This window comes from Ochotona princeps, chromosome X (genome assembly GCF_030435755.1).
Source record: "Ochotona princeps isolate mOchPri1 chromosome X, mOchPri1.hap1, whole genome shotgun sequence".
In the NCBI taxonomy this organism is placed as follows: Eukaryota; Metazoa; Chordata; class Mammalia; order Lagomorpha; family Ochotonidae; genus Ochotona; species Ochotona princeps.
In genome coordinates this window covers 71,880,327-71,906,878 of record NC_080865.1, presented here as the reverse complement: position 1 = coordinate 71,906,878, position 26,552 = coordinate 71,880,327, and the positions used below count along the sequence as shown (strand labels likewise).

The following is a 26,552-nucleotide window of genomic DNA, read 5'->3' as shown; positions in this document are numbered from 1 at the left end:
CAATATGTGAGAAAGTCGATAGGCAGATAGATAGATATCCTGCATTTACATGAAATACGTTACAGAAAGTATCTGAGAGGAAGCAGGAACTGGAATGAGGATGTATGTGAAGAAAATGAAAACTAAAGGAGCCTGATATGGACTCATGTTGATATTTTGCTTTGAATTTAGGAATGTGAGTTCCCCCCAAGTTCTTTCAAGGAATATGGGAAGGGAAACATGAATTTCAGCCAGACATTTTTGAGCAGTCAGTTTCGAAGAAGCCAGATTTCAGCTGAACTTTGAAGAATGGATGTAGTCTTGGTAGGGAGTTCTGCAACAAAAAAGATATTTTTGACAGGGAAACAACTTGATTAAGACATCAGATGATGGGAGAGTACAAAATGGCCTTAAGTATCAGCAAGAACACTGCTATCTTCGAATTGTAGGAGAGGTAGAGATGTTTAGAGGAAAACGAGCCTGCAAGACTGGTGGGAAGTGAGTGCTGAAGGCCTTTCAGTGTCTCATTAAGGAGGTGTGGGTTTTATTTTGAACATAAATGAAAGTAACTTACAGTTTTTCAGCAAGAGAGCCATAGGATCAGATATAGAAAAATTATTGTCCATAGAGACTTGGCAAACTTGCAGCAATGTTTAGAGCAGTTGGAATTTTCCAGGGGAGAGCTAATGAGGGACTGAGCAAGGCTTTGGTTAGTGATTGATCCCTAGAGGAAATCAGTAACAATGATATGGTTATGTCTCAAGAAATTGACTGGACCTCAGAAATAAGTACCACTGTGTCTTTTTGTTGTGAAGGCAGTGGAAGATGTAGGAGGTGATTATAAACACCAAAAAGGAGGCACAGGAAGTCTTTGGGTAGAACCAAGGAGCCAATGAAGAGAGCTAGAGGAGGCAAAACCGAGAGCCCATGGCACAGTGCACTGTGGACCAGGGAAAGGGTTTAAATGATGAATGTGGCAAAGAAGGTCTATGAATGAGAATTTAGCCCAAATCTCCTGTTCTTTTCCAGACAGAACTCTCAAAAGAGAGCAATTGGTAGACCCAGGTGGCCAGGTGTTGGAGAGAATGGTTGCAGTGAGTTCCACCTTATATGTGAAGACCTCTGTTTTGGAAGAATGTTGAAGGGATGGCATGATAACTTGTGAAAGGAAGTCAAGGAGTCTGAGGAAGGATTTTTTGGTTGGTTTTACTTTTCAGTATCAGACAAGCCAGAGCGTGTTTTGAAAAATCAAGTGACCCAGAAGATATATAAGGGAGAAGGGTTGATTGTGTAGGGTCTCAGCGGACAGGAGCCCTAGAGCAGCCTACCTGGCAAGGTTTCTTAAAAGCTAAACTTGGTGTACCTTTATTTACATCTCTTCCCCAATTGTGCTTTTATTCCTCCGGAGTTCCAGAGACTGGTCGAAACTGGATTAACAAAGAAATGTCTTTGTCAGTCAGCAAGTCAAGAGCAATGATTAGCTTCTTGGTTCTCAGGCCAAAAGACACGAAGCACTTCAAAGCCTAGAAGCGGAAAGTACTTGAAGGTTTGTTTTTCCCTCAGCTATGGGGGACAACCGCTGCTACTCTTGGCTGTGGCACACTTTACTGGGGGCTTTAGGCAGACCTCTGCTATGTTAACTTTTTCTGAAAGATTGCCAGTACCAGATCTAGAAGCTTTTATAATCCTCGTAAAAGCAAAAAGCAGTGGCCAGGGAGGACAAGAAGGGACAGAGGGCCTCCTGCCCAATGAACCATCACAGGTTCAGTGCCTAGACCAGTCTGTTCCCTTTTTACCTCTTTTTTCTGCCCCAGGTTTCAGGCCTTGACTTGTTTTGCATCCTGTTCCAGCTGCCATGTTCACCCTTGCCAATTACCTCACCTTGTTCCGTTTTCGGACAGTTCCCTGGTTTATCCCTTGATCTGCTTTCTCTGGAAACCAAGTGATTGACATTTCAGTTATTTGGAAGTGTTTGCATTGCTAAGGGAGGCGTTAGGCAGACTGAGATGTAACCAAAACTAAGACACTAAGGATGTGGTGAAGGCACACAGGATGAAGACCTCATAAAGTAAGCAGGCTGCCTGCTTCCCTGATACCTACAGAAGCCACTGAATCTGACCTGGGTGTTATCACCATTATCTCTCCAACAGCAAAAGCATCTCGCTTTGAGTTGGGTGCTAAACCACGCAACAAGGTCTCCAGTCTGGGGCAGAGGCGAGATGACACTGCTAACAGTCTGGTGGATTTTCCCCACCTGTGTGCTCTCTGGCTTCAGATTTGTCTGCACAGATGCTGTGCATAACTTATGTCTATAGGGAGGTTCAGGCTTCTCACTTTGTGCCATGCCAAACTTTCTCATAAATTTCTGGCAAATCGTTGCTTACCAGGAATCACCAGCATCTCTTTGTCTCTCCCTCTCTCTCTCTCTCCATCCCAGACCCAAGATTAGCTGTTTCTAACCATCTTCCTTATTGGGCCTGTACTCCTTCACCCATAGTGTCATTCCCCACTACTTCTGGGGCACCTGCGGTGCCCAAACCTGGAGAACCCCATAACCTACTGTTTTGCCTGCTCAGGTTTCTAGGCTGCCAGGTGTTGTTTGAGAAAGATTTCCCTCCTCCCCCTGCCAGAAAAACATGTTCTCTGGTGTCATTGGAGCTCTCAGCGCTCCCTTGGCAGGCCTTCACACTTTTCTAGCAGCTGGTTTCCTGCTGTCTCCTCCATAGGATTTCCTCTGGACCCTCTGCTTTCGTGCTTAGCCTCTGTTGCCTCCCTCCCTTGCGGATAGCCTCACCTCTTACCTGTATAAAAAAAGCTGACATTAATTTAAAATGGGCTTGTCCCACTCTCCAAACTTGTTCCAGGTATTGTTTTTTCCTTATGCACACTCTGTCTAGCTCGGTGGAATAAAACGTTGTAGCTCCAGGAAAGAGCCCATCAACAATTCTTCAGTCCAAAAGCATATACGCCTTGCTTTCACTGCCTAATAATAAACCCATATGTGTGCGTACCTTATTTTTCTGACTTGCACTGAGAACCTTTCAATGTCAGATCTGTGTTAGATTCATCTCTAGGAATACAACATGTAGTACTATTCCTTATGCATAGCAGACTCTCAGGGAATGTTTACTGAAAAGATGTCTTCTGAGGCAGGGCAAGGGGATTGATTAGGCTCTTTGGTCCTTGATGTATCTGCTTAATTGGTTAACACAGGTGACACTGAGCAGCAAGAATGACCAAAGAAATATTCAAGAGGATTAAGTACGTTCCAGACCCCAGGGTGTTGGTGGGTGGTGAAGTTCTGTGAAATTTAATGAAAGGCTTTGACCTAGAATAGATTCATTGCTTTATAAAACAAGGAACAGAAAAAACACTGGGAAGCCTGGCTCTTGTCGCTCAGAAGCTGTGCTGCCACAGACAAGTTAATTCATACAGGGACATCAATTACTCTTTTTAGTATGTTACGGACAGGGTGATTATCAGCATTAGATGGAGTCATGCATGTGAAATTACTTGGAAATAGGAAACACTTCTCCAAGGCATATTCGTAATCCTTGCATCTTGCATCCCAAATGTCTCTGGAACTTCTACTTAGCATCAATACCACAGCTGCCACCACATCTATGTTGCATCTTGCCTGTCACCCACAGAGCTTGCTTTTGCCACAGCTCAGCTTCCAAGGCAAAGATGCCATCAGAACCATACAGCTCTGGCAAACCCCAGATCACTTTTGCATATGCTCTTTGGCCTGCGTATGTCGATATAGATGGCCTTTCCTGCCCACAGACTGCAGTACAGTTGGATGAAGTATAAGGTAAACTGCAAATCATTGCATTTTCTTCAATTCAAATCCTTGGCCAGCTTGGAGGTATTTGGCAGGTTGTCTCCACCAGAGTACCATTGGCCCCTGCCATTTTAGCAGTCTTTCTTGGCTCTAGGGACTGGTGTATTTGGGTTGAAATGTGTATCCTTTTATCTGCATGAATGCAGATATGAATGCTCCTCTGGTTCTGAATATTCTGGAAAACAAACTTGAATGGAAACAGCACTGAGACTTTTGCTACATTAGTCCTGCTCATGTTTAATACAGCCTGCTGAGTTCTCTGGCAAGGATGTCTGATAGGGGAATTTGCTTTGAGTCCACCCCTCTTTTTCTACTTCTGTTTAAGCAGCAGTAGTTGGGTGATCCCTGTTACCTCTCATTCCCAAAATTGGATGCCCTCTTACTAGGGAATCAGGGAGGCCAATAATGATCCAGAAGCAGTCAGCTCACACCAGCTCAGCACTGGACCTAAGATTGTATAGTGTATGTCAAAGATTGGTAATTTTTATGTCAGAGAAAAATGCTGGAAGTGTCTCTGGTCTAATGGGATAACTTCACTATAGCAAAAAATTACTGTAGAGTGAATTTCTGGCAAGTCCTATTTCACTGAAATTTTCATTACAACACCATGGCTATGTTTTACTAGAAAAAACTCAAAAAGATTGGCTCCCAGGTATAATTAACCCATCTATTTAAAAATAAACCACATTATTAATAGTGTATGTCTATTCATTGGAAAACTATAGTGAGAATCCTGTGCCAGGCAATCAATTTGCCATCCACTTTTCCCAGCTTTAAATCCTACTCCTTGTCTCATTCAATCGGTTTTTTTTTTCCTACTGAAACATTTTCCTGGGGAGTATTCATTCATTTAACAATACAATGCTGGGGCCCACTGCAGTGGCCTAGCAGCTAAAGTCCTTGCCTTGAACTCGCCAGGATCCCATATGGGCGCCGGTTCTAATCCTGGCAGCTCCACTTCCCAGCCAGCTCCCTGCTTGTGGCCTGGGAAAGCAGTCGAGGATGGCCTAAAGCCTTAGGAACCTGCACCCACGTGGGAGACCTGAAACAGGTTCCAGGTTCCTGGCTTCGGATTGGCACAACTCCAGCCATTGCAACCACTTGGGGAGTGAACCATCGGATGGAAGATATTCGTCTCTGTCTCTCCTCTCTGTATACCTGACTTTGCAATAAAAATAAATAAATCTTTTTTTAAAGATACATTGCCTTATGAGCCCAGCGAATGAGAATTTTGAAAAAATTGGTATTGATAATTCCAGTTTTCCTTCTATACACAATGCTTCGTCAATAGAAACAACATGCCACTAATTTCCAAGTGCATTGCTTCAACTAATACTCAAAGCAGTCCAAGAAATAGATTAGACAAGCACCATTCTCATTTTTTTATGAGACAATGAAGGCCTCGAAATTAATTGACTTTCTGAAGATAATCCAGCCAGAAAAAGGGAATAGGAAGTTGAACCTACATATCGTGAATCTTAATGGTTCTGCTTCTAACTGGAGTTTCCTGAAAGGTAAAAGCAATATTTTGCTGGAAAGGTTCTTTTTTTAAGATTTATTTTATTTGTATTGGAATTCAGATTACAGGGGGAAGGAGAAACAGAGAGAAAGATCTTCTGTCTGCTGGTTCACTCCCCAAGTGGCCACAATGGCCATAGCTGAGCCGATCTGAAGCCAGGAGCCAGGAGCCAGGAGCTTCCTCTAGGTCTCCCATGTGGATACAGGGTCCCAATGCTTTGGGCCATCCTCAGCCGCTTTCCCAGGCCACAAGCAGGGAGCCGGAAGAGAAGTGGAGCAGCTGGAATATAAACTGGCATCCATATGGGGTGCATGCAAGACAAGGACTTTAGCCACTAGGCTATAATGTCTGGCCCTGCCAGAAAGCTTTTTTTTTTTCAAGATTTATTTATTTTTATTACAAAGTTAGATATACAGAGAGGAGGAGAGACAGAGAGGAAGTTCTTCTGTCCGATGATTCATTCCCCAAGTGATCGTAGCAGCCGGTGCTGCGCTGAACCCAAGCCAGGAGCCAGGAACTTCCTCCAAGTCTCCCACGCAGGTGCAGGGCCCCAAGGCTTTGGGCCATCCTCCACTGCTTTCCCAGGCCACAAGCAGGGAGCTGGCTGGGAAGTGGGGCTGCCGGGGTTAGAACCTGCACCCATATGGGATCCTGGCACGTTCAAGGTGAGGACTTTAGCCGCTAGGCCACCGCACAGGGCTGCCAGAAAGCTTTTAAAAAACGCCTGTGCCAGGCCCGGCAGCGTGGTCTAGCGGCTAAAGTTCTTGCCTTGAATGCCCCGGGATCCCATATGGGCGCCGGTTCTAATCCTAGCAGCCCCACTTCCCATCCAGCTCCCTGCTTGTGGCCTGGGAAAGCAGTCGAGGACAGCCCAAAGCCTTGGGACCCTGCACCCGTGTGGGAGACCTGGAAGAAGCTCTTGGTTCCCAGCTTCGGATCGGCGCAGCACTGGCCATTGCATTCACTTGGGGAGTGAATCATCGGATGGAAGAACTTCCTCTCCGTCTCTCCTCCGCTCTGTACATCTGCCTTTCCAATAAAAATAAATAAATCTTTAAAAAAAATAAAAATGCCTGTGCCGTCAAATCATTCTTGAGTTGTCCTTCTGAATTTGAAGAAGAAAAACAAAATTATAGAAAATTAAAATTTCTAACAGGTGTATTAGTTTTAGGTTAAATTCATTCCAAGTAGACCTGTATTTTTTTTCTAAGATCCTCTGGAAGCTCGGTACAAAGTGGAGCTCCCTCCGCAGCCTGTGTGCCCATTCCATGTGGCACAAAGTTGTTTTTGTTGTTTTTGCTGGCCAACTATTGATCATGTTTACCATTTCCAGCTTTGTCATTCCAACTAATAATAATGCCAAGGTTCTTTTCTGGCTTCTGGCACCCTGTTTTCAAAATGGGGGACTGAGGGGGTGGAGTCTGAAAATTATCAATTATATTTGCCTCTATCCTGATAACTATTCTTCATTCTATTTCAGTAGTTATTGCTATACCAGGGCAAGGGAAACTGTGGCTTATTTAAAACTAAGTTCTTGTTGCATTTGACAAGTCCAGCTAGGATGCCTGCCTCCCGTAACAGAGTACCTGGATGCCACTGTCAGTTCTGGTCCTGATTCCAGCTCAAGGGGCAGCTGCTAATGGCTCAAGTATGTGGGTCCCTATCACTCATGTGAGATACTCAGATTGAGTTCCCAGTCCTGGCTCTGGCCTATCCCAGTCCAGCTCTTCCCAGCAACTGGGACTGAACTAGTTAATAGAAAATCTCACTCTCTGTTATCCCTATCTCTGTGTTTCATATAAATATAATTACAGAGACTAAATTTTCTAATTTCTGCTCAACACAATGATCATCAATTAGTAGAGCATGCCTGTAGTGTCTCTTCCGCCGCTAAATTAACCTTGCTAGCGATGGAGAATCACAGCAGAGCTGAATTTGTCCACTAGAACCAAACTATTGCCCACAGAGGAACTGAGGAGCTCACTTAAATTGTGAACAAGCAGAAATCACCCATCTTTTTAAGTTAAAGGAAGTGTTATTATTGAAACTCATTTTGTGATGTTTTTGTGATTTTTCTTTAGTGGAAAACTTCTTTCAAATTATACCAGTTGGAGTGGGAAGTTTGTAAATATTGAGGAAAATGTCTGTGATGTCCATGAAAATACTTTCTACTTAGCCTACAGCCTACTACTCCTCTTCGTGAGGATCTGTGCGCTTGCTCTCAGAGCACCAGACAATGTAAACAGGTGCTGCACGTGCTAAAAGTAGGAAAGGGTTTGGCTTATCACCAACATTATTTTCAGGGCCCGGCAGCGTGGCCTAGCAGCTAAAGTCCTTGCCTTGAACGCACCAGGATCCCATATGGGCGCCGGTTCTAATCCCGGCAGCTCCATTTCCCATCCAGCTCCCTGCTTGTGGCCTGGGAAAGCAGTCGAGGACAGCCCAATGCTTTGGGATCCTGCACCTGTGTGGGAGACCTGGAGGGATTTCCTGGCTCCTAGCTTCAAATCAGCACAGCTCCAGCCGTTGCGGCTCACTTGGGGAGTGAATCCTTGGACGGAAGGTCTTCCTCTCTGTCTCTCCTCCTCTCTGTATATCTAACTTTGTAATAAAATAAATAAATCGTTAAGAAAAAAAAAAACATCATTTTCACCAGTTGCTGCCATGTAAAATCTGCCAAGTTCCTTAACCTGTCTGCATAACTCAGTTTCCTCATCTGTAACATGCGTATCTCTGGAGGGGTACAAGGAGACAGATGAAAGGAACTGGCACTTAGTAATCCCTTGGGAAAAGCATATTATGATTACCTTTTAGAAGAGAAAGAAGAGTGACCAAGTAAAAGGGGGCATAAAAAGTGTTTGCTAGCCAAAGTTTAACTTCATCGCTGTGGGAGGTGTCATTTCAAAATTTTCAACATGCTGACAACAGCCCGTGGAGTGTGTGTGTGTGTGTGTGTGTGCATCCATGTATGTGTTTGCAAGTAAAACATGTGACTGCATGTCCTCGTGCCTGGGCTGGCTGCATGGAACACTGATTTCAGCTGGAGCCCCAGCAAAGAAATGTGTTTTTATTTGCATGTTGAGGCGGAACTTGGGAGGATTTAGAAGGCTCACTCGTTGCTAGACACTGGTCACTATCAGTCAATCTAACTCTCTGTTGTTTATTATTTACTTATGTAGATGCAAAAGGTCTTTGTTCTTGCTGGCAAGTTGTAGACTGCTAACAACCTAATCAAGCTGAACCATGGCAGCCCCAGGACCACACATTGCGTTTTTCTATCTGCTGATCTCTGTACCTGCCACAAACTCTCCAGCTGCTTCTGCTCCGTGACTGATTCATCCCCTTATTTCCTTCTACAGACAATAGCATTCCTCGGTACTGTTACTGGGAGAGAGGCATATAGGGTTCAATTGGATGCCTGTCTCTGTTCCAAGAGAAAGAGCACTGGAGCCAACGAAGAGGCCCTGCTACCCATTCTGCCCCTGAGCAGCTGTGTGACATTAGCTGGTCACATTGGCCAACTGTCTGACAGTCTGCTGCCCTCAGCTTGCCTGGCAGGTGAATTGTGATGAGCCAAAGGAACAGTAAAAACACTTAGAGAAAAAGTAAAGCGGTAAATAGAAAAAAAAACAGTTGTGAATGGTTGAATTTTTTTTTCTTTTTTTTTTTTTTTCTTAGAGGCATCATCAGGAGAGTCATCTGTGAGGAACTGAATTCATGATTCTCAAGGGTGTGAAAATCTGGGGGGATGCAAGTTCCTGGCATAAAACAACATAACATTTATACCTAACTCATGCACTTCATTTACTAGTAACTAAACTAAACTTTGACCAATACAGTTTGAAAATTGATTTAGAAGGCAGAGCAACAGAGAGAGAGAGAGAGAGAGAGACAGAGAGCCTCCATCTGCTATCTCCGTACCCACACGTCCACAACCACCAGTGCTGTGCCTGGCTGAATCCAAGAGCCCAGAACATCATCCAGGTCTCCCACATGACAGAAGGAGCCCCATAGGCCGTTCTTCACTTCATTCCCAGGCACATTAGCAGGCAGCTAAATCAAAAAGTGGAGTAGCCAGGACTCAAATTGGCACCTATATGAGATGCCAGCATTATAGGCAGAAGTTCAATTCCACTGTATCACAATGCCAGTCCTGCAACATAATTTTTAAAATGCGTTGCATTATGACTTTACCTCCAGTCACTTCTTCAGAGGCGACCTTATCTCTTCCAAGAAACTTATATGTTCTTTGAGGGCATGGGCTGTGCAGTTTGTTTCCTTTGCCTATTATCTTTGCATCCATCACACAGGCACGTATATACTTGTCCAATAGAAAGCAGCCAAAGATGAAAAGTGTTAGCTTAGGATGTTGATGGGCCATGCATCATCTCTTTCTTTTTAAGGCTCTGTGAATATATACCTCTTCCTGAAAATCTTAGGCTCAGCGCCTGGCCCAAGGTAGTTGCTGAATACATAACTGCTTAATGTTAAGATGGATACAATTAGGATGGGAACTAAAATTGTTTCACTCAGGCATCTCAGAGAAAGGAGCTTGCCCAAACACCACATCAGATATGGAGGATTTCTGTTTCTGAAAAGCCTCTACAAACATTATGGTTTTGTGTATTTCAAAGTCTAGAGGTGATACCGTATAAATTAAGTTCCTGTCTCCTGGGCTTTCTCTTCATCCTAAACGGGATGATTTTCTAAGTCTTACACAACTCTCTATAGTTTGTGACCAGAGGCTTCCACAGAACACATTGCCATGCCTGGGCCTCTGGCTTGTCAATTTCTCAGTCTATGTATTCATTCATTCGTTTCTCTATTCAGCAAACATTTATGGAGTGTCCACTGTATTCCAGGCACCATTGCTTAGCACAGCTGATGCGGTGTGGGGTAAGATGTGAGCTTTGTCTTCAAGGAGTTCAATATGTTTGGGCATTAACAGGAAACTTGACCCTCAGAGTGTGTGTGTGTGTGTGTGTGTGTGTGTGTGTGTGTGTGTGTGTAGCAGATGAAATAAAGTCAACATAGAAGGTTCCCCCAGAGGAACTGACATCATTGTTGGAAGCTGAAAGATCGTAGGAGCTAGCCAGGAGAGCAGAGATATATACTAATGAGACTATAGGACAATATATTATGGGAGAGGGAGAGCAAAGCAAGATTGGAGGATGACAGACAACTTGGGAGTTTGTGCTAACACTCCAGGGAAAGTTATAAGGAAGATCTCAACAAAGAGACACATGCACAAGTTTAAAGTAGAATTGACAGATTTTCTAATGTATTCGATGCGGGACATGGGGAAAGGGAGAAGTCACGGGAAACCCCCTCCACATCACCCCCTGCCCAGGGTTTGCAGCTACATCAAATTTGAGGATGATGCCAAAAGCAACATTAATTCTATTAAGATAAGAAGGTGGATCTGCGGAGTGAGATCGAAGAGAAGACGGAGTTCAGCTTGGGTCATGTTGAGTTGGATCGGGAATACTCAAGTCCAGAGGTCTGATAGCCATTTGCTCTAAGGAATGACACACTCCCAAGAGAAACCTGGCTGGAGATTGAGAGTTGGAAGACGTTAGCATGTGCATCGAGGTTCCTTCAGGAGTTAAGCAGACACTGATGTGTCGAATGCCCAGGACTGTCAGGGTGCACATGATCATGCTGTCACCAATGTGGTTGCCAGTATACATGATTGTTCACTCCAGTGCACACTTCTGTGACCCCCAAAGTTTCTCAATGATGACTGTGCATCTCCCATTTAAACTTAAGGCAAAGGGCCCGGGCACAGTAGCCTAGTAGCTAAAGTCCTCACCTTGAACAAGCTGGGATCCCATATGGGCACTGGTTCTAATCCCAGCAGCCCCGCTACCCATCCAGCTCCCTGCTTGCGACCTGGGAAAGCAGTTGAGGACGGCCCAAAGCCTTGGGACCCTGCATCCATGTGGAGACCTGGAAGAAGCTCCAGGCTCCTGGCTTCGAATCGGCACAGCTCCAGCTGTTGTGGCCAGTTGGGGAATGAATCAGCAGATGGAAGATCTTTCTCTCTGTCTCTCCTCCTCTGTGTATATCTGACTTTCTAATAAAAAATAAATAAATCTTAAAAAAAAAAAAACTTAAGGAACATCCAGTACCAGTACCTTATCCTAACTTTTCTGCTTGAGCATAAAGGATACTTTCTGCATGTTTGAAATTCAGTACCTGCTTTACATGCTCGCGAGAATCCTACACACGAGCTAATATTGAACCTGAACCCATGAGGGTCAGGATGGTTAAGCCCCTCGCCCGAGATTACTCAACTATTAAGTGACAACAAGGAGATATGTCTGCAGGCCACCAGCCTGAAAGCACTACACCGTGACTTCCTGTAATGCAGCTGAAGCCGTGGGGCTCCTGGGAAGGGGGGCTTGTGCACACGCTTCTCCCTGCCCTGCTTCCTAGATGTCGCTGGTATCCCCTCGCTTGACACTTGGCCCTTTGCTAAACTAGAAGCCCCTTTGGAAATGGCAAATTGTCAGTCATTTCTACCTTAGTGCAAATGAATTGCAGATCTATCCTCAGGAATAAATTTTAATTTTCTGGAAGAAAAAGGGTGGAACCTTAAAAGAGGAGTTTTCAAAAAGTAGCAAATAAGAGATGTCCACTTCTCCATCAATTCCACAGACCTACCTCTTCTGAGCACGTGCTTTTATGATTATTAGATGCAACTTTTGTGCTTGTCAACTGTTTTGTGGAGACTCTCCATTCTAGCCGTGTTACCCAATCATCCGGCTCAAATCAAAGGTAACTTTAAACTGTGCCCTGATCCCAACTTACTATGATCACCTTGTCGGCCTGCAATTTTGGGTGTGTAGTTCCTGGACTTACTAAGGTACAAGTCTCAACTCCTTCCTTGGAGAATTAAACTCTGATCTGCATATTTAAAATACTGAGTAGAGCAGATGGAGGCAGGAGAGCTTGTTGTAAAGATTTGGAGGAGTCCCTTCTGCCCTGTCTGGGTCTATTTGCCAAAATAAATGGCATGCATCAGAGCAGGGCATTGGTCCAAATCCATTGAAATTCTGTTAGCAGTCCAAACAGTGATGGTGTTTCAGATTGGTTCTGTGAAATGATCAGGGCTAAGAAGAGAGGAATGATGTGTGAGCATCTGGCTGCTGCAGTATACTGATGGGAACAGTCCCAGGAGTGGGCTCAGGTTGGGGGGGTGGCCAGCAAAGAAAGGACCCCCTAGGACATCTGCCACTGGCAAACAAGGTAGACTCATGCACTGGTTTGAGTGTGGGGTCATTCTGTTAACAATGTGACTTAAACAAGTCCTTCCTCTTCTCTTGGTTTAACCCAGGTTAAATGGTCTCTAAAGGCTTCCCTGCTGGAACATTCTGTAACTTGTATGACACTGATTTGATTTCTTCCTCTTTTTTCCTCTGTTGTGGGAGAGACCCACTCACCCACCCACCCACCTGCTTATCTGTAGCCTCTATGTTCTTACACTGCCCTCTAATGGCCATTTTGAAAAGTGTCACCAGCGGTGTAGGGAAATAGAACTTAGTTGTTACTGATTATTTAACTTTCATCAGCGCACTGGGTAGAGAGGCAGAACTCTTGTGCATTGGAGAGTTAGGAAAAAGATCATACAGCTATAAGCATAGAGTAACCATATGTAAAATGGGTGGCAACAAGTCATGTTTTTTCCCCTTGCCAAATTCACATGTATTGTGCTCTTTGCCACTCTTTGAAAAGAACCATGGAGAGTAGACAAGATCCTTCTGTTTTGCAAAAGATTTATTTATGTGTTTGTTTATTTACTTATTTTGGACCTCAGAGTTAAACAGAGAGGGAAACACAAACTGAAGGGGGGAGAGGGAGCGGGAGGGAAGGAGGGAGGGAGGGGGGGAGAGAGAGAGAGAGAGAGAGAAAGAGAGAGAGAGAGAAATTGAGCTTCCATTTACTGTTCATTTCACCAAAATGGCTAGGGCTTAGCCAGGCTGAAGCCAAGGTCCTGGAACACCATCCGGGTTTCCCACATAAACACAGGGTCGCAAACACTTGGATCATCTCCCATTGCTTTCCCAGGCCATTAAAAGAGGTAGATTGGTAGCAAAGCAGCTGGAACTCAAACTGATGTACATATCAGATGCTGACATTGCAGGTAGCGGCTTAACCCACAGTGCCACAATGACAGCCCCAAGATCTTTATCTTGCACCCTGTGACTTCAGGCTCCAGTGTGCCATGGCAACATACAAAGGAGGTAGTTTGGGACCAGCAGCACCTCAGGAGCTTAGGGATATCTCAAAAGCCCTACTTTTACCCCAAAGTCAATCTGAGAGATTTCAAGCTGGCTGTGACCTACTCCCTGCTAATGCACTTGAGAAAACAGCAGAGGATGGCTCAGGTCCTTGGAGAGACCCAGAGGGGGTGCTTGGCTGCTAAGTTCAGACTAGACCAGCTTTAATCATTGCAGGCATTTAGGAAGTGCACCAGCAAATGGAAGCACTCTCTCTCTTTCTCCCTCCTTTTCAAATAAAGATAAAATTAAAATAAATTTCTTTGAAAAATTCCCACATCTGGGCCCACCTAGAAGTACATGTTGCTCCAACAGCTGCATTTTCACAGGCCTGCTTGGGAAGCAGTTGGGATTATTTTTGCTTTTGAAGTACCCTGAGTTTTATAAGAAACTCACAGTCTGTTCTCTGGCTGGAAGAGAGCTGGGGGCTACTCCAGCACGTCCACTCAGCCACGAGGCAGTAAGCTGGCCATGCATCACCGGCTTGCTGGCCAGGGGCAGCACGTTCTTAAAAAGTGCAGCCCTTGCATCACCACCCTGCTAGGCCTTCTCACATACCCTTGCCAACAACCTGGTGCTCACAAGGCCAAGGATCAGAGTCAGAATGTGCCAAGCCCATGGGCATCCCCCATCCCAACACACACACAAGGCTTTGGTTGTGTTCCTGTAGTAGTGTGAGCAGAATGGGAACCAGGCCACATGGTAATCCTCTTTCTCCCGGGCCCTGATCCATGGTTCACCGTGCTCCGTCTCCTTCCTTTCTCATTGCAGAAGTTTTTGGCAGGGCTGGGATTTGGGTCAAACCTCCAGTGCCCTGACTGGATCTTCTCTGCTAGTAATAACATGGCCCCGGCCAGCCCATCTGCCCCCATCCTCCCAGCACACAGGCCTCTCCTCCCCAACAGCTGCTTCTCATCTGCCCGCCGTGTTCCCGCCTGAGGCAGGCTGCCCTGGCCTCATGCTGACACACATGTTGGCCGGAATGCCCGTGACAGCTTGGAACCCAGAGGCCCTGGTTTTTCCCTGGAGCTCACCCCTGTTCCCAAGCCTTGAAGGGTTCCCTGTGGTCCTCTGCATCAAATCTCCAGCTTGCTTGCCTCACTTTCAAGACTTCCTTGGGCTGTGACCCTTCCAGTACGGTCCATGGACTCACCCCTGCCACCTCCATCCCTGGGTGTAGGCAAACCATAAGCATTTCACAGGCCCCCCCGGGGACTCACTCTCCCTTCCACATGAGGACTGCTGCTAAGTTAGTAGACATCAGTCTCAAAAGGTGGGCCCAGTTTTCACTTCCTCACACATCCTCAGTAGAACACTGAATTACTTTTTTAAGTGTTTCCCTTTGTACTCTCTGTCTCTGTCTCTCTGTCTCTCTGTCTCTCTCTCTCTCTCTCTCTCTCTCTCTCACACACACACACACACACACACACACACACAGAGACACAGAGGAGGTGACGCTTTAAGAAGCTTGTAGCGGCAAATAGAATTAAAAGGTGGTCTGAGGTGCTGGCATTGTGGCAGAGCCGCTGCCTTCACTGCTGGCACCGTTATTCCATGTCGATATCCACTTAAGTCCCAGCTGCTCCATCTCTGACTGAGCTCCCTGCTGCCAGCCTGGGAAAGCAGTAGAGGATGGCTTTGCATCCAAGGCCTGTGGGAGACCCAGAAGAGGTTCCTGACTCTGAGCTTTGGATGGGCTCAGCCCTGACCATTGCAATCATCTGGGAAGTGAATCAGTAGATGCAAGATATCTCTCTGTCTCTCTTTGCCTCACCCTGTACCACCCCCACACCCTGTGGCTCTGACTTTGAAATAAGTAAATCTTTTGAAAAAGGAGAAAATGTGAATTTTTACATGAACCCGTTGAAGACTCCTTGTGTATTATACCTGAAGGATATTCAAAAAGTTTATGGAAATGCACAATATGGGAGCAAATTATATGTGGATTTTAGTTTGCAGCAATATAAACATCTTTTAATTAAAACTTCCATGACCTTTAGAATTACCCTCATATGTGCACACACACACACACACACACACACACACACACTTATATTGACCTTGTGAGAATTACAAGAACAATCAAGAATGGATTCTTTGCCTGCAAAATGCCCCCAAGGCGAAGTAGGTCTCTTAATGTGAGGTGGGCTATGTCTCAGCCCTCCCCACATCACTCTGGGAGGGCAGCTGACTAGGCAGCTTATAGAGTAAGCACCCTTGCAGGCTGCAGGATGGGTACAGAGAAACGTTGAATGATGGTTGGTAGCCCTGAGAAGTGCAGCCCCTGAGGGTCCTTGGTCTCCCTGGGTCTGACTGACACTAGAAATTACCCACAGCTGGTGGCCACTTTCATCTCCAGGATGTGATTCTAGGCACCCCAGAAACCGTCTGTCCTGTTTTCAGTCTTTAAAGAAAGTAAACCTCACAGGTGAGCAGTAAAGGGCATCTTTAATGGGCTGTTCTCAAAGGGTTTTTTTTTTTTTTTTTTGTAGATTTGTGGGAAATTGTGTACAGTCAGTACAAGGGGCTGAGAGGCAAAGATGGCAAGTATTTATGAAAATAGGTGCTATGGCTGTGTGTTCTCCGAGAGCAATGCACATCGCTAATGGTTTTCACTTTTCTGCCAGGAAAATTCAGTCCCCACTGCGATTTGTTCTAAATGATAGTCCAGCCTGCCTGTGTCACACCCACTGGAGTTAATTCTCAGGCACAGTCGGCTTTTCAAATGTCAGCCTGAACTCTCCAACTTAATTGTTAAAGACATTTTATAATCAAGGCATTCAAAATCCTCAGGCTGTTCCCTCTTGCTATCCTAATTGATATGTAATAGATATTCTCAGGCTCCCTGTATTTTACAAGTTCAACACTGGAGGTTGGCAGGGCACTGTGTGTGTGTGTGTGTGTGTGTGTGTGTGCGCGCGTGTCCTGTGCGTGACTGTTTCCAAGTGCAGTGGCGAAGCCGAGTTCGGAGGGATGGACCAGTTCACAGCTTGGATGCTCCCTTCTCCGGCCCCCTGCGGTGGTGCTCTTTAGGCACAGCCATTTCTGGCCTTCACTGCCAGCGTGTGGTTGGCCATTTGGATGTGAGTTATAAAATGCCACGATGCTCTCCAGTGTTCTGTTCTTACACTATTTTGACAATCTGATGGATGGCCTGGCATTAACTCAGAAGAGGACAATGTTGTCCAGCCTGAATAACTAATCTCCTAAGAAGTACAAAGTTGGTGCACATGAATCTTATTAAATGTGCTTATAAAATGTGTTCTGTCCAAATAAGCTTAGCAGCCTCAAAAATAGCCCTTTCTGATACACGTCTGGAACTTTGGCATGCCTCACACATCTCCACGCCAAGATTATTTAGTGAAGTGGTGACAGTGTTCTTTGTGCATGATAAAATGGGAAGCGGTCGTTTTGAGACCTCTATTGACTAACTGCCTCCCTCTGTCCATCTTAGGGGCGACCTGGACCAATTGGAAGTCAAGGTCCAACAGGTCCTCAAGGATTCCCTGGCCCTTCTGGCTTATCAGGGCTGAAAGGAGAAAGGGGCTCGCCAGGCACTCTGGGACCACATGGACCTACAGGAGATAAGGTAAGAGCATTAAACCACTTGGAAGCCTGAGTCACAAGTCTGAAGGTCAGAAGTTTTCTGCCTCAGTTCTGCTCATTTATGGAAACAGTGCTAGTCCAGGATAACTTCGGTGCCAGGCTACATGCTTGAATAGGAACAGAATGGGTGATGTGCTGCTGATGTGCTGCTGATGGAGACCAGACCATTTCTGGAGAGGTTTCCCATAGCACGCAAGTTACTAAGTAAAGTGTTAGCTGCTTGCTTGCTACACAAGCAAACTCAGTGTGAGGAGAAATCATACGTGTTTAAACTGGGCAAAAGTTAAAAGTTCCAATTAGCTGAACATGGGAGACTGGGAATCCAAGCAGAGACTGGGAAAAAAGGGGTCAGAAAGCTTGCAAGCAACTCAGGCCACAAATATAATGTATTAGCCAAAAGAGAGAGACAGAGAGAGAAGAGAGCGAGACAGAGAGAGAGAGAGAGAGAAAGAGAGAGAATCTATCGAGGTGGCTGGCTGAATTTAACCAGATTGCTTTATGTTCTCTGCTTTCTTTAATCACCTGCTATTCACCCTGTTGGCAATGAAGGGATTTCCACATTAGGATTATGTGAACGGCCAAAAACATGACCCCCTGGGCAGATGTGCTCCACCGTACTTATCAGCCACATACACTAGCGTATGCACAGCTGGGGAACATTGTATACCACATAGGGCCACACAGGGGTTACACTCAGAGGGTGAACTGGAAGTGACTGTGGGAGGCAGAATTTTGCAGGATCAAAAGGATGGGTGCCTGTAATTCCTGTCAGAGGCTGTGATTGGCTTGTTGGGATAACTCAGCAGGCGACAAGGAACCAAAGCCACCACTTGGGCATAAGCAGGAACTATACCAACCGTGCTTGATAAGGGAGGGTTGTTTGGCTGGCAGGGTGGCGGGGGGGGGGCTTGTCCAGGAGCACAATAGGAAGGTGAATTTGTTGTTTAGTTTATTCAAGGCCCTCCCAGCTTTTCCCCAGTTGTCAAGGCAGTGTGCATTAGTGACCCCTGATGTTTGCTAGGCTTTGGTCTATATTACCTAACACAACAGTTGGTCCCAGAACACAGACATATCCAAGGAAATATGTGGACTTTTCAAAGTGTATACATTATGAAGAAACCATGCATGGATTTCAACCACGCATGCATTTTTTTCAAGCATGATTTTTCTGGACTTCGCAAATTTTAGGATAGTCCAAACAACCTTATAACTCTAACATGCCATATGTTAACAGTTAAGGGACAGAACAGTTTTGGGGGGGTGTGCAGAGAAATCTTCAATACCTTAGTGAGTAACTAATCTTTGTGTCCTACCTAGTTAGGTATATGGGAGTCCAACCTGACTGTATCCTGTCTGTTTTAAGATTTCCTTATTGGTCTCTGCTTATCTGATCTAATTTGGGGGACTGGAGCGACCATGATGGTCATTGCAAGAGAGGGTGGGGAGCCAAAGAGGGAACTAAGTAAGGACCAGAGAAAGCTCCTCTCCTGAGTCCCGAAGGAAGTTTACTGTTCTTCTGTTTCTGAGGACCACTCAGGGCTCCTGGCTGTTGTTCTGATGACATTAGATCCTGTGAGGAAGGATCTGGGCTTCTTCCATCCCATGAGGGAGATCCAATAGGGAATGGTTGACCTCATAGTTCTCTGCCTACTAGGGCACTCCAATTCCCTGTGATCTCTTTGGCAGTTGGGATACAATCCTTGGTGCCCATACTGATAGTCCTTAGTGAGGTACCCGGAGTCTCTGGGGTTAGGATACAAGCCTCTTCCTGTCCTCCTGCTCCACTCTGGGGGTCCCCTCCTGCTCTGTGCATATGACCTCCTGTTAAGAGGCTGTCAGGATCGCTTTGGATCCCACTGTATGTCTACAATTTTTGCTAATGTCTAATGCAGATTCGAGTTTGCTGTAAGTTACCTGTTACAAGCTTGATAAGTTATACTTAACATCTTCCTCGCACACTCTAAGAAGGTGGAAGATTTCTCTGCTCTCCTGACCCATTGCAGAATAACACAGGGTGTTAAGAGCATATCAGGCTTTTCAGTTCTTTGATATAGATTACAGGCAATCTGACTCTCATTGATTGCTGGTTCATTGGTTACATCACAATATCTTATTGCATGTGATACAGGCTGTTTGAGGGTGTAATAATACTACAATTTACAGGTACTAATTTTCAGATTGACATCATTACATCTTAAATTAAGGCAAACATGTGGTATCTAACCTTTTGGGATTGGCTCATTTCCCTTAGCATAATGGTTTCCAATTGGGCCCATTTGTACACAAAGAAATGCATTTCATTTTTTTTATAGCCGAGTAGTATTCCATGTAATAAATTAACCCTACCTTTCTTATCCAGTCTTCTGTTGATGGGCATTTTGATTGCTTCCAATTTTTTGCAATTATTGATTGTGCTGCTATGAACATAGGGGTGCATGTTGGTTTCTCGTGTAACAGGTATTTTGGATATCTTCCTAGGAGTGCTATTGCTGGATCATATGATATGCAGATTTTCAGTTGTTTGAGTGTTCTCCACACTGATTTCCATAGAGGCTGTACACTTCCACTTTCTAGAAGCTTTTTAAAGTGGCATCATTCAGTGTGAAAAAGGAGGTTAAAAAAAAAACCTGAATCACATCAACAAGCCTGTCCAGTGGACAGACATCAGTTCGATTGCCTCTCACTTTCTTCTTCCTACTCCATTCTTTAGGGTCCCATGGGAGTTCCTGGTTTCCTTGGCATCAATGGGATTCCGGTGAGTGTGTCCACAGGAGCATTTGTAATATCACAGACTATGTTTTGCGTCATCAAGTCACACATGTTGGCCTTAGACCCATCCACTCTTTTGTTAGCATGCTTGGGATCAAGTGGTAAGGTGCAGGTGAAAGGTTTGAAGGGCAGGTTCGCACGTGGGCAGTCCCAAATGGAATGGTTGGGTAGTGAATGAATAGGTGCAGCTAATATATATATTAACCTAAATGATTGAGGTTTTATGGGCTTAAGGAAACCTGGGTTGGAAATGAAGGCCTGGTTCCCTGGAAAAGAGACACAGCTGCATTAGAGCACACATCTTTGTTTAATTATGGGAAGATCAAGAAAGTGCATGAAATTAGATAGAAAAATTGTGATACCTTAACATATTTCATTCCAGCAATTATTCTCTTCCACCCTGCCTCATTTCAGACTGAATTTCTCCTTAATTTTTACAAAGCAGCTACTCCAAAAATCACTTGGAGGCAACCTCTTCCATTCAGCCCACAGACCTCTGTTCATCTCCTTTCTTCTGTTGCATCTTTCCAAAGTACTTAGCTCCCCATTTGTGCCTGTATCTCCACTAAGCCTACCAATGGAGATTCTAGGATTAAAAAAAAATCAAACCAGCCTTCAAAATACTGAAGCTGGAACTTACAGGTGATCACGTTGGGTTGTGATCTTTGCCATGTCTCTATATATTTAATCCTTAACTTTATATTTGCCTAAAGAGCATTCATTGTCAAGAACAGAAGCTTGTGTAGAAACTCAGCACATGGAACAAAAAAGAAGTGTAGCTCCTCTAAGAGAGGAGCTACAATGTGGGGAGCCTGACTTGACACCTTTTTGTGTTATGATAGGTAATCACCTCATGTCAAGGAATGAGATTGAAATTTTTGTATGTTATCTTTTTTAATAAAGATTCTTTTTAATTTGTTTCAGCAAGTTATAGAGGGAGAGAGAAAAATCTTCCATCTATGAATTTATTCTTCAGATGGCCATAATCGCCAGAGCTGGGCCAAACTAAAGCCAGGAGATAAGAGCTTCATCCAAATGTCTCATGCAAATGACAGGAGCCATCTTCCAATACTTTTTCCAGGTCAATAGTAGGGAGCTGTACCAGGAGTGGTACACCCAGGACATGAACTGGTGCCCATATAGAATATTGCCAAGGCAGGTTTTACCTGCTATGCCCCAGTGCTGGGCTATGTTGTGATCATCTATTATCATTTCTTGAGCACCTGCTGTGTTCTAGTGTTCTACTACTGATATATACAGGAAGCAAATGGCTCTACTCTCAACCATGTTATCATCTGATCCATTTTCTTCCCATTTGGGGTCAGCATTTGAGTATTTTGAGAATAGACGATTCACTCACCTTGTATTTGTTATATGTATGGAGTCAGCTAGCAGATTACTGCAAAATGCCCAGCCATAAGCCAGTGAGGAAAGAAGTAGATGGAGTTGGCCTTCCTTTTATGATGTCTTTTGATGCCTTCAAGTGGTTGCGTCTCACTACAGCCACTAACCAGAGTTTCCACTCACAGTACGTGACTTCTGGAAGCTAGTGGATGAAGGAAGTTAACAAACTAAACACAGATTCTCCCACTCACCCAATGACTTGGCTTTCCCGAAGATGAGTGGGGCACTTAAATTTTGCATGGTTAGCATGCCCTTCTTCCTACTGTCTTTCTAATGGGAACTTGGGGAAAGTGAATACTATGAGGCTAAGGCCACTTCCAATTCAGATCTGGAAGTTATACCTCCAAATTCATCTGGAAATTTCTGCCTCCAGCTTGTAGCTAAGAGAGCCCAAGAAGTCGCAGGACTTAGTCACTTTTGTGTAAGGCTTCATTACTTGGAAGATTGACTTATAACTGTGTGGACTCCAGGATTGCTACTCCCAGAAGATGTCCTCATTCTTTTGGTCCTTAACTTTGACCAAATGTAACATCTTTTTTTATTGCAGTGGCTTGAAAATCCAAGCTTCATCATTCCATAAGATGCTTCTCTTTTGTGCTAGGCCTCTCTTCCAAGTATTTAATCAGTATGAATATCTCCTGTTCAATATTTACCCCTTCTTTCCATCTTAAATATTTCAGGAGTTCTTGGTGTCTGTCTCACATACTCTGGCTCTTTGCTGCATCCAGCCCATGGTGTTGATTTTTTGTCAGATATGATAGGCTCATTTAGCTCCTTGAAAGCACAGATCATGTCTGCTGTTCATCCCAGAGGACCAAGAGGTGCAGAACTGAATTTAACTTCTAATAGGAACTCTAAAAATGTTTAGGGTTGACTCCAAATTCTAGTGCCTATAAAAGCAACAGTCTCAGACTGGCAGGAATCCCTCTGACGGGAAAACTCAGACACCATAAATCCAGTTAGACCAATTATTTTGCTCAACTTCAAACACCTTCTATTGGGAAATTTGGCTAAAACAAACAGCCTGTCCAACCCATTTAATGAAACTGTAATGCTACATATTTCTAGTTCCCCTCTCAATATTGGCTAATCATTAACATATGTGTCATGGATTTAGATGCCACGGGTTTTTTTGTTTGTTTCCACGTAGATAATTTCAACCTGAGTGGCTAAGTAGTTGTTTCATAATAGTTCAAGTCTTCGCACTAAAGGACATAACAACCAGTTGAGAGAGTGAACAAATGTGCATTCATCAATATAGTTAGCATTATAACCATACAGACTAGGCATGGAGGACTATGCCTTTATAAACGATTTTTCCAGCCATGAATTGAAGCTGTTGGCATCCACAGAATAGTTATGTTTGTCAAATGTTTTCACAAGGAACGTATGCTTATCAAATATATTCACAAGGAATATGTGTTTATCAAGTGTTTTCAGCTCCAATAGTTGGAAGTAGATATTTTCAAGTTGCCCTTTGCCATTTATGTTTAGTTTTTCCTAAGGAGTCAATCTCAAAACATTCCCATGGCTGGAGACTTACAAATGAGCATACTAGATTTATATTGTCAAAGTGAGCTCATGCCTTCACCACATGGAAATTTCCTCCTTCCCCACTGGGTTCTGATGAAGACTGCTTTTCTGGAATATAACAGATCATCCTAGTCTATACGTTCAGTCCCTTGTGGCTCCCTATATCTGTAGGGTCTCTTATACCCAAGATTTATATAATAATCACCTGTACCCAGAAGGGGAAAATACTGAGAATGAGAAGAGTTAAAATCAGTCCAGTGACTTATACTCTTTGACTTCTCTGAGAATAGACTCACTGTTCATTAAGCACCTACTTCATAAGTTTAATATCACTTAATTTTAACCTTACTTATTTATCTTAAATAAATAAAAACCCCTTAAAGTAATTCCATGTAGTGAGAAATCCCAACCTGAGAACATGATTGAACTGAGACATACTAAGAATGATGACTAATTTGCCATACAAAAAACACGGAAAAGAGAAGATGCAGTTCTCTTACCAAAGCAGCAGCCTGTCTTGTGACCAGGATTAAAACAGATTGAAAGTGTGCTTCTTGCAGGACTTATTCCGGAGCAAGCAGCTTTAATGAGACAAGGCGCAGTAACAACCGCCTCTGCTTCGTTGAGCAAAATCCAACATCACTGCCTAGCTAGCGTTTCCAATAAAGCATGTCCTACCAGGCTGTCCCAGTTCTGCTGGCCTGAGGAATTGTTAGCAGGGTCAGCCACCAGACAGCTGAACCCCAGTTTTGTTTTTTGTTGTTGTTTTGTCTTGTTTTGTTTGTTCGTTTGTTTTTTTATTCAGGTGAAGCTGCATGCCCCTGTGTATCCCTGTATCCCATCAGTTCACATTTGAGCCCTTTTGTTTCATCCAATATCTTACTAAAGCAGTCTTTTTAGGGGAGCTGTAGGTGGACATATACACCTGAGTAAAAGGAAACATGAAAAATGTACATGATAGGGTTAAGCTAGTGGGCAAGGAGTCGAAGATTAACAGAATATTTGGCCTTTCTCATTGTGGAGCTTTCAGAGTGGCTCTAAGTCTGGTGGATGACTTGATCTCTCCTTTTCTTTTTTAACAGGGCCACCCTGGACAACCAGGCCCCAGAGGTCCTCCTGGCCTGGATGGCTGTAATGGAACTCAAGGAGCTGTCGGAATTCCAGGCCCTGATGGCTTTCCTGGGCTTCACGGACCACCTGTATGCTGTCAGCTCTTTGCTCTTTATTTTAAATATCTTTCCTCCAGTTGTGCTTCTTTGCTGTTTTTCTGGAAACCTCATTAAGCTTCAGTGGGGCAGCCCCTACAGCTCCATTTGCAATGCATGAGTCCATGCTGGCAGTACCACAACAATAACATCTAAAGAATACCAGTTGCAGAGGGGTGGGTACAAATGTTACACTACCTAGGTTTTTTGTCATCATTATTTCTAATGATGCTGTTGGGATTGGCATGATCATTAAAAAGGATGTAGTAAATTGCAAAGCAAAATGTATACCTGGACTATTGGATATCTTCTTACATCAGACAATATCAGGAAATTCTTAGAACGCTTACATGGGATCATGGGAGCACTAACAAGACATTAAAGTGTTGGGCAAGATTGACCTATAACTGCGGTTTTATTTTTATTTATTTATTTATTTATTTATTTATTTATTTATTTATTATTTTTAATTCATTAATTACATTGTATTATGTGACACAGTTTCATAGATACTTGGGTTCTCCCACCCCTCCCCAAACCCTCCCACCATGGTGGATTCCTCCACCTTGTTGCATAACCACAGCTCAAGTTCAGTTGAGATTCCCCCATTGCAAGTGTATACCAAACACAGAGTCCAGCATCTTATTGTCCAGTCAAGTTCAATGGCTTCTTAGGTATACCCTTTCTGGTCTGAAGACAGAGCCAGCAGAGTATCATCCCAGTCAATTGAAAGCTCCAACATACCATCAGCAAAAATTTACATCATTATGGAATTAATTGACATAGTAATGAGTAACCAATATGTTAAAAGTAAATTCACTACAGAATTCTACAAAACATAACTGCGGTTTTAAACCAAAGGTGATCTTATCCCTCAGGGGACATTGTGGCAATTGTTGTTGATAATTTGGAGAGCTGTGACTGATAGTATGCTACTGGCACAGAACAATGCTCTTCTCCTAAAAAAAAAAAGTCAAGAAATCGTTTGACTTACAATGTCAGTGGTGCTGAGATTGAAGACCGTACTCTTCACTGATATCTTATATCCATGATCCGTGGTTATGTGACTCATAGGATATTTATTTAGTAGATCCAGAGTCATCACTATTATTTAATACCATTCATCAACATAAGACTCAGATGTTTGAATCTGCAGGACCTCTGGTAGATAATATAGCCACACAAGGCTGATTTTGCAAGTGACTACAGAGGTATAACTTATTTCAAGCCCATTCTTAACCTCACATACATTTCATAGTTACATGGATTAATCAGCACTTCCCTGAAAGAATGGCACATTGCCATCAGTGATGAAGTTATAGGTATAGGTGGATGTGAAGAAAGTGTAACAGACACACTTAAGGTTGTCATAAAGGACCTTGACATTAAATGATTGTACCAATATGTAGCAGGAGTGTGTGTGTGTGAGGGGGAGGGGTAAAGAAATATGTGTTCTTGACACAGAATGCACAAGAGTGGCTAAGGCTTCCAAATACTGCCATGGTAACAGGAGTATACAAGAGAACACAGTGTTATGATGGTAAGCCATGAAAGAAAGAGATCACTACCTTCTTAAGGTAATTACATTATTTGGCAAACATTAAGGGTGGAAACCTAATGCTGCCCCCAAACCTCACCCATGACCTAGATATTAACTTGAATGTATATTACACTAAATAGAATCATATCCCCTACTGAACACCTAGTAGATCTCCATTCTGTAGGCTTCCTTTGTATATAATTTGATTATTAATATAGCTTTACTTTTCAAGAAATAATTCATATATAATACACATACACTTTAATGGGTCATAGTGCAGTATTTTAATTTATTCAAAGTTTTCTTTGAAAGGAATAGTGGCTATGAAAATAAAGACAAATGGGCAGTATGAGAAAGAAAGTGGGTTGTGTTTCTGGAACCAAGTTGTTCTCCATCACCTGCTCAATGTTTCAGTCCATGAAGTGTAGCCCACTCCAATTCTAACATTGACTTCTCCTCAGGTGTGAAGACACAGATTTTCTTCAGAAAGACAAGCACTTAACTATTAGGCAGCATTTCTATTGTGACGGCAAAATATCTGGTTCCAAAACTAGTCTTGGGTACTTCTAATTGTCTTCCCTATTAGCAAAGAGACACACAATCCCCTAGACAAGTGTTGAAGCTGAAAGTTGTGTAGTAGAAGTACAAAATCAAAGTAATTTTGTAGATGTATCTTGGAGTAGGGTCTACAGACTAGCCTCCATGGTCCTTAGCCTGTGGTCTACTTTAACATTTTTATAAGTATTTTTAAAAAGGAAAGCAAAGAAGAGAAGGTAAGGGAGGGGAGGGAATAGGCGGAGAGAAAGGAAGGGGAAGGAGAGGAAGGAAAGGAAGAGTGGGGAGAGAAGGGAAGAAAGCAAAGCCCAACTGT

At 43.8% G+C, this 26,552-nt stretch overlaps 1 protein-coding gene across 1 annotated transcript in view; it reads left to right on the top strand.

Moving 5' to 3' along the window:
• The window catches only part of COL4A6 (collagen type IV alpha 6 chain), a 323,388-nt gene that overhangs the window by 228,027 nt on the left and 68,809 nt on the right, over window positions 1-26,552 (top strand). The window contains exons 4-6 of the mRNA XM_058658671.1: window positions 17,079-17,213; window positions 19,941-19,985; window positions 24,019-24,135. Coding sequence (XP_058514654.1) covers window positions 17,079-17,213; window positions 19,941-19,985; window positions 24,019-24,135 — 297 coding nt within the window. The remainder of the gene's footprint in view (window positions 1-17,078; window positions 17,214-19,940; window positions 19,986-24,018; window positions 24,136-26,552) is intronic.